Source organism: Tamandua tetradactyla, chromosome 2 (genome assembly GCF_023851605.1).
Source record: "Tamandua tetradactyla isolate mTamTet1 chromosome 2, mTamTet1.pri, whole genome shotgun sequence".
Taxonomy (NCBI): Eukaryota; Metazoa; Chordata; class Mammalia; order Pilosa; family Myrmecophagidae; genus Tamandua; species Tamandua tetradactyla.
The window spans coordinates 179,966,669-179,974,906 of NC_135328.1; the positions used below are offsets into that span (position 1 = coordinate 179,966,669).

Sequence of the window (8,238 nt, forward strand, 5' to 3'; positions counted from 1 at the left end):
AGACACTGGGAACTGTGGGTGTTGTAGGCAACCGTCTCGGAAAACGCCCCGATCCCACGCCGGTCTTACCAATTTCCTAGACCTCTAGTTAGTCCTTCTCACGCCTTTCCAAGCCAGTTCCTCAGTCCAAGCCCACCGGTCCTGTTTTATACCGCAGCCTGCTTGTGGGCCTCCCTAGCTGAGCTTCCAAGCCACTGTGCAGACCTTGTCCCTGGCTCCCTATGTAGTAATGCTTTCCACCCAGTTCCCTAAAAGTGCTGTGCTCTCTTTCATCTTACCCATGCTATTTCCTCTTCCTGAGGCGCTTCTCTTGGTGTTCACCCCGTTACTGGGCTACTGGGCTAACATCTATTGAACCTCAAAAATTATTCTTCCAGGAAGCATTCCTGTTTGGGTTTGCTAAATCTGCCATAATGGAATGTATCAGAAATGTGTTGGCTTTTACAATGGGGATTTACTAACCTACAAAATTTTTAGTTCTTAGGTCATGAAAATATCCAACTCAAGGTATCAAAAGGACGATACCTGGACTCTGAAGACAGGCTGTCAGAGTCCAGGGCACCTCTGTCACATGGGAAGGAACACAATGGGCATCTGCTGGTTCTTCTCTTGGGTTTTGTTGCTTTCAGTTTCTGGCTTCAGTGGATTCCTGCTTTTTTGTGGGTCCTGTGGGAGGAAAAAGATCCTCCTGGGCTTTTTTCTGTATTTACTACCAACCTTACCTAAACCAGAGGCAGGGTGTGCGTCTGCTCTGATCTCCCAGGATGCCCTGGTGATCCATATTAAACTTCAGGAAGATTATGTCACTCTTTTAAATGCCCCAAATGGACTCCCATTTCACTCAAAATAAGAGCCAAAGCTCTGTCAGTGGCCCACTAAGCCTTACCCCATGTGGCTACCCATCTCTTTATCTGGACTTCTAATACTCTCCCACTCATGCTGTCCTCTGGCTGCACTGGCCTCTGCTATTCCTTGAATACCAGTCATACCCCGACTTCAGAGCCCTTACACTTGTTTCCTCCACTTTAAATGATCCACATGGCTCACTCTGTAACTTCCTTTACTCAAACATCACTTCCTTCAAAAGGCCTTCTCAACCATCCTATTTTATATCACAACCTTCCTGTCCTCTACACTCACTATCTTCCTTCCAGTTTTGTATTTCTACACAGTACTTATCACCACTTAGCATAATAAGTATTTTACTTTGTTCACCCACCTCCCCCTACAAGAATGTAAGTATCATGAAAGGACTTCTGGCCCATCGCTATATGTGGCAAAGAATGGGTGCTTAACACATATTTGTAGGATATACAATTGGTGACAACCTTGCCTCAGTTACTATGATCAGGTTACAGGTCTACTTCTACCATTAGACTGGGCACTTCATGATGGAAGGGACCACTTTTGTTCATAAGCATCCTCAGCACTCCAATGATTCCAGTATGACAAGATTCTTGACAAACAGGGGATGAAGAGGTCTTTTCACTTTGCTCTCAAACTTTAAGGTCCAGCAATTCCACTTGGCTTGAAGCATCTACCATGCTGGTTCCTATCTATGTGTTTTAGTATACCCTCCACCCAAATGTCTTTTCCTCCTAACAATTATTTTTCCTTCCAGAGATCTAGCTTAGGTGTCACCCCTTCTGGGAAGCCTCCTCTGAGCCTCAACTGCCACTGGGGCACCCCTCTCACAGACAAATTGTCTGTCTCTTTCCCCAACTACACTGTGAATACAGGAATCAGGTAAAATTCACTTTATATCTACATCCACAGGTCATGTACAGGACCTGTAGTGTTGGATGAATAAACAGAACCACAAGGGGGAAAAAGTTATCTGGTTTATTCGTGTTTTTCTGATCTCCCTGAGACAAATCTGAGTAAGTACAGACCACTGCTGCCAACAGAACTTTCTGTGATAATGGAAATGTTCTGTAGCTGCACAGTCCCATCATGTGCTTCCTAAGCACTTGAAATGTAACTAGTGTGACTGAGAAAATGAATTTTCGGTGTAATTTAATTTTAATTTATTTAAATAGCCACGTGTCTAGTGGCTACTGTACTAGACAGCACACATCTAGACTGGGGGTTCTCAACTGGGGGCAGTTTTGTTCCATAAGGGACATTTGGCAATGTCTGGAGACATTTTTGGTTGTCACGACTAGGGGTAGTAGTGCTCCTGGCATCTAGTCAGAAAAGGCCAGGAATGCTATTAAATATCCCATATTGCACAGATCAGCCCCCCACAACAAAAAATTATCTGGTTCAAAATATCAGTAGTGCCAGGGTTGAGGCCATCTAGACCCACCCCTTGACAAAGAAAGACCCTAAACTGCAGACCAAGAATTGAGATTGGTGAGAGGTCCTGGGCTGTTCTTGGGAAAACAAATGGGCCCAGAAGGCCTCAACAAGGAAGCTTCTAAGCCCTTTCCCCCACTAGCCAATCAATAGGCACTTACTAAGCCAGTATGTGCTGAGCTTTGTGCTAGTGCCAGGACAGGACAGAACTGAGTCCTGTCCTCATGGCGAGGTTGCCTGTCCTCCCTGCATTCTAGTTCCTTCAGGGATCCTAGGGATGGGGGATGGGAGGTGGCAGTGGTGATATATGGGGCACCAGAAGTTCTAGTAGGGATTCAATCTCCATCTGTCTTTAACTCCAGATGGCATCAGCTGCTTCCTTCATCCTCATAGGCGATGGCAATCCCTCGTCTTCCACTCACAGCTCCTGTCACTGGTGTTTGACCCAGGCGAGGCTCCAGCCCCTGCCAGCTCCGGGAACTAAGAAATGAGGCTGCAGAGAGAGAGAGCTCAGGCTGAGTGAGCTGAATCCAGGGGAAAGTTCAGCTAGCAGTAGAGAACTGGTACACTCACCTGCAGGGCTGCTCTCAGCCAGCTCCAGCTGGGGCCGTGGAGTCAGGGTCAAGCATTTGGGACCATCTGACAGCTTCAAGGCATGTGGGGGTCGGAGGTCCCCAGTAATAAGTGATACATCTGGGGTGTCCCACAGCTCTGAGTCAGGTGGTGGGAGAGGCACATGAAAGGGAGAACCTGGGAGAGAATAAGAAGATCCATACTGGGCCCCTGACTCCATGCTCCAAGTGTTTCCAGTTCAGGCAGCATCCCACTACTCACCAGGTAGCAAGTCCGCGTAATGTGTAAGGTGAGGAGCCAGGCCTGGTGGTGGCCAGGCAGGGTTGCAGGCAGCCTCCAGTTCACATGGTGCCAACACAGGCCGAAAGAAGGTACTAGATGGCTGGGGGGCCAGGGCACCCAGAGGACAAGCCAACAGCACAAAGACATCCACCTCAGGGAAGTTGGCAAGCTTAGCAGGGGTAGGCCGCCCCAGAGCCAATACATAGCTGCGTTTGCCAGCGGCCTGAGTCAGTTTCCTCAAGTGTGCCAGGGCATCACGGTGTTGGGCCACACCCAATGTGCCTGCTAGCAGCCCCACCACACGGGCATCTCTGGCCCGCTCCACCAGATAGTGTCTGCGTGCCCTTAGTCGCCCAGCCCGGACACCCTCATCTTGAGTGTGTCCTGTGTCTGGGCAGCAGGAGGAGAAGGGCTGCCCTGGTGGCCAACCCAAGAGCAATCGGCTCAGGTCTGGGTTGAGGTCAGATTCAGAGGTAGTCTCAGAGTCCCCTATATAGAAGGCACCATACTCTTCCAGACGCCTCCCTGGGGCCAGGGGGAAGTGTCGACCAAAACGCTCCAGGGGCTCAGGTTCTGGATTGAGAGAGCCCACTGGCGAGGGAAGAGCTGGTCTGGAGACAAGCAGGTCCAGATACCGTGGGCGCAGGATAGTGGCCAAGGCCTCTGAGAAGAGGAGACGGTGTCAGGGGTAAGGCTTGGCAAAACAGGAACCAACCACCCCCACCCCATCTTCAGGAGACTATCTAGCACCCTAAACCAAAGGCTGAGGTCAAGTCCATATTGTGAGCTACATGGGAGTATACTGAAATAGGGAAATCAAGGCACACTGTAGTTGGCCCACCCTTTCTGCATGCACAGATATAACCCCTCACCCAGGGCATGGGCGCAGGCTGGCTCACTCAGCAGCACCACAGGTGCTGTGGGGTCCGGGTTCTGAGCCTCAAAGGCTTTGGCACAGAGTTCCAAGGCCACAGAACGCTGACCAAAGATGAAGGCAACAGGCAGTGGTCGGGCTGGGGGGCTCAAGCAGGCAGGACCGAAATGTACAAGTGCCTGAGCTCCAGCTTGCTCAGCGCCCAGCAGGTCCACACAGCAGCTGTAGGGGAGAAACCATCAGTGAGAGGGATCCCCATCAGAAGAGCTGCTGTCAAAAATAGAAAATGTGGTCAGAAAAGAGAATGAAATGAAATGAAGACAATGTTGTTGAGGGGAGTTAGCTGCATGGGAGGGGAGTCATCACTATCGAGGAGAAACACAGCCACTGGAGGCAAATACTGTCACTGAGGGGTGACACCATGAGCCCTGGATCCCTAGACTTGCTTCATCTTCAATCTTCAAACCAAATTCGGACCTGCCATAGGCTGTGTCTCCCAGAATGAACATCTTCGATCCCGTGATCTTCTCCAGTCGTGTAGCCACAGCCCCAGCATCTCCCAGTAGCTGGTCAGGGAACTGCAAGGCCACCTATCAACAGAAATCATAGAGTCAGAAACATCTTCCTCAACGAGGGAGTCTTCAGGGGAAACCGTCCGGGAACCCCGGCCCAGGCTTCGAATAACCCCCTCCCAGAGGAGCAATCCTAGAGACCATCACCCGCTGGGCGCCCCAATCCCCAGAGACGTGGGCTTCCCCTTCCCAAGGCTGCCCTCACCCGCTGACACTCCAGTGCGCGGACAAATTCAACGACTCGCTCCAACTCATACACCTGGTCCAGATCCGCCAAAGGAGTGAGCAGCCCAGCGGCACCCGCCTCCCGCTGCAGCGCCGCCTCGGCGGGGCTGCTAAACGTAGACTCCATGAGGCAAAGCGTGGGCAGCCGGAAGCTGCGCGGGCCTCCCTCGGTGGGCTGCACTCCCCGCGTCCTCACGCCCGTCCACACATCCAAACTCCTGTTTCTCCACCGCACGTGAGCCTAACGGGAGATTAGTTCCGAGTTTTTGAGGCGGGTTGATAACAAATTTACCAATCCTAAACCAGAGCTACTACCGCCCTCCAATCCTAGCCACCAAGCCGCCCAAGGAGAGCCAACGATCTGCCTCAGAGTCCAAGGCCAATCGGAAGTGGCTTAGAGGAAGTCCTGGAGTCCTGTGGGTGTTGTAGTTCGCCGGGAGATGCTCTCCAGGCACCGGAAGTTTCCCGGTTTAGCAGACCCCAGGATCCCAGGGACCCCACGGCTGCCTGGAAAAAAAAAAAAAAAAAAAAGGAAAACAACAAAAATACCCTCCTTTGAGCAGCTCGATTTCGCCAGACACTGTTAGGCGCATTATTGCCCTATATCATCTGGGAGAAGTACTGTTTAATTAAAAATTTTTTTTTTATTGGAGAGGTCGTAGGCTTACAAAAAAAATCATGCAGAAAATACAGTTCTTGTATACCCCCTCCCACCACACACATACAGTTTTCCCTATTATTACACTTTGCTTTAGTGTGGCATCTTTTTTACAACTGAGTAAACATTATTATTATAACTATACTATTAGCTATAGTCCATAGTTTACATTAGGGTTCATTATTATGTTGTATAGTTTCATGGTTTTTAATGTTTTATTCTAGTAACATATATTTAACCTAAAATTTCCTTTTTAAGCCACATTCTAATACATAATTAAGTTGATCGGACCAGTCACTTAAACTACTATCTTAGGAAAGTAACTCAACCTTTCTAGGCCCAGGTCCTCTTCTGCAGAACAGGAGTTGTAACAATAGTGCCTTCTAATAGAATTGTTATGAGGATCAAGTTCATTTATATATAAAACTTTACAAACCACTCCTTTTGTATATCACATGTACAAGAGATTTGCTATTGTCTACACAGGCACCTTGAGCATTTATGGTTCATCACCAATACATAATTAAGTGGAGTTAATTGCATCCATAAAGTTCTGCTACCATCACCACCATCCATTGCCAAAACTTTTCAATCACTCCAAACACACTGTACCAATTAAGCCTACCTTTCCATTTTCTACCCCTTCCCAGGCCCCTATAACCAGTATTCTAGTTTCTGACTATGAATTTGCTTATTCTAATTATTTCATATCAGCAAGATCAAACAATATTTGTCCTTTTGTGTCTGGTATATTTCTCTCAACATGTTTTCAAGGTTCATCAATGCTGTTACATGTATCAGAATTTCAGTCATTTTTTACTGCTGAAAATATTCAATTATATGTATATATACATATACATTTTATCTAGTAATCCAGTGATACAAACTTGGATTGCTTCCACCACTTGGCAACTATAAATAATGCAGTGAACATCAGCGTGCAAATAACAGTTTGAGTCCCTGCTTTCAATTCTTTTGGATCTCCCACCTTGAAGTGGGATTGCCATATCATACGGTGAGTCTATGGTAGTCATTCTATTGGGTGTGAAATGGTATCTTATTGTGGTTTTTATTTGCATTTCCCTAATGGCTAATGACGTTGAATATCTTTTCATGTGCTTTTTGGCCATTTGTTTATCTTCTTTGGAGAAATGTCTGTTCACGTCTTTTGCTCATTTTTTTAACTGGGTTGTCTTTTTGTTGTTGAGTCATAGGATTCCCTTATGTATTCTGGATATTAAACCCTTATCAGATAACATGATTTACAAATATTTTCTCCCATTCTGTAGATGTCTTTTTACTTTCATGATAAAGTCCTTTGAGGCACAAAAGTTTTTAATTTCAATGCAGTCCCATTTATCTATTTTCGTTGTCATTGTAGCTCATGCTTTTGGTGTTCTAAGGAACTACTGACTAACACAAAGTTTTGAGTTTTGTAGTTTTGGTTATTATATATAGGTCATTGATCCATTTTGAGTTAGTTTTTGTATATGGTGTGAGGTAGGGGGTTACCTTCATTCTTTTGTATATAAATATCCAGTTTTCCCAGCACTGTTTGTTGAAGAGACTCTTCTTTCCCCATTGAGTGCATGGCACCCTTATAAAAAATAAATTGGCCATAGATGTGAAGATTTATTTCTGAACTCTCAGTTTGATTCCATTGGTCTGTATAGAGGACCATACTGTTTTGATTAGCATAGCTTTCCAATAAGTTTTTAAATTGGGAAGTGTGTGTCCTCCAACTTCATTCTTTTTTCAAGATGTTTTTGGCTATTTGGGGCCCCTTATCCTTCCATATAAATTTGATGTTTGGATTTTCCATTTCTTCATTGAAGAAAATTGGAATGGCCTTGAATCTATAAATTTCTTTGGGTGGAATTGACATCTTAATATTTAGTCTTCCAATCCATGAACATCCTTCCATTATTTAGGTCTTTGCTTTCCTTCAGCAATGTTTTGTAATTTTCCATGTTTGAGTCCTTTACATCCTTAGTTCAATTTATTCATAGATATTTCAATCTTTTAATTGTTATGTATTGCATTTTTTTTTTTTTTTTTTTTTTTTTTTACCAAATTGCCTGGGTTTGGATGTTGATCGGACCAGTCACTTAACTACTATCTTAGGAAAGTAACTCAACCTTTCTAGGCCCAGGTCCTCTTCTGCAGAACAGGAGTTGTAACAATAGTGCCTTCTAATAGAATTGTTATGAGGATCAAGTTCATTTATATATAAAACTTTACAAACCACTCCTTTTGTATATCACATGTACAAGAGATTTGCTATTGTCTACACAGGCAGCTTGAGTATTTATGGTTCATCAGGCATTACACTCTTAGAGCTTAGTCTTTGGAGTATTATCCTAAATGAGGAATACTGAGGTTCAAAGAGGTTAACTACCTGTCCAAGGAGACACATCCAGTCAGTGATGCAATCAGTATCAAACCCAGGTCTATATGATTTCAAAAGCTGGAAATCTCCTAGCTGTGCATTCTTATAACATATATGCTACATTTGGTCAGGGAAGGGGATGGGCTAGGGGACAACCTGGTTACCACACAGTAGGAGTAAAGGACTAGAAGTACATGAGACATCTCCATGTACTCCAGGAGAAGTGAGGTGGGAATAGGAATGAGGAGGAAGAAGGAAAGGGATAGGTGTGGCTACAGGTTGATGATGGAGGTCATGGAACTTGTGTAAAGTTTGGGGAAAGTACAGGAGTGGGATGAATGTGGGAGTTCTCCTACCATCTCCAAGG

At 45.7% G+C, this 8,238-nt stretch overlaps 1 protein-coding gene across 1 annotated transcript; it reads right to left on the reverse strand.

Moving 5' to 3' along the window:
- Positions 1-1,242: 1,242 nt before the first annotated feature.
- DPH2 (diphthamide biosynthesis 2) lies at positions 1,243-5,319 on the reverse strand. The gene is made up of 6 exons (XM_077149955.1): positions 4,805-5,319; positions 4,505-4,617; positions 4,026-4,249; positions 3,133-3,816; positions 2,872-3,048; positions 1,243-2,791 (listed from the first exon to the last, which is right to left on the reverse strand). The coding sequence occupies exons 1-6, from the start codon at positions 4,949-4,951 to the stop codon at positions 2,667-2,669; spliced, it is 1,470 nt and encodes a 489-aa protein (XP_077006070.1). The 5' UTR covers positions 4,952-5,319; the 3' UTR covers positions 1,243-2,666.
- Between the last annotated feature and the right edge of the window lie 2,919 nt (positions 5,320-8,238).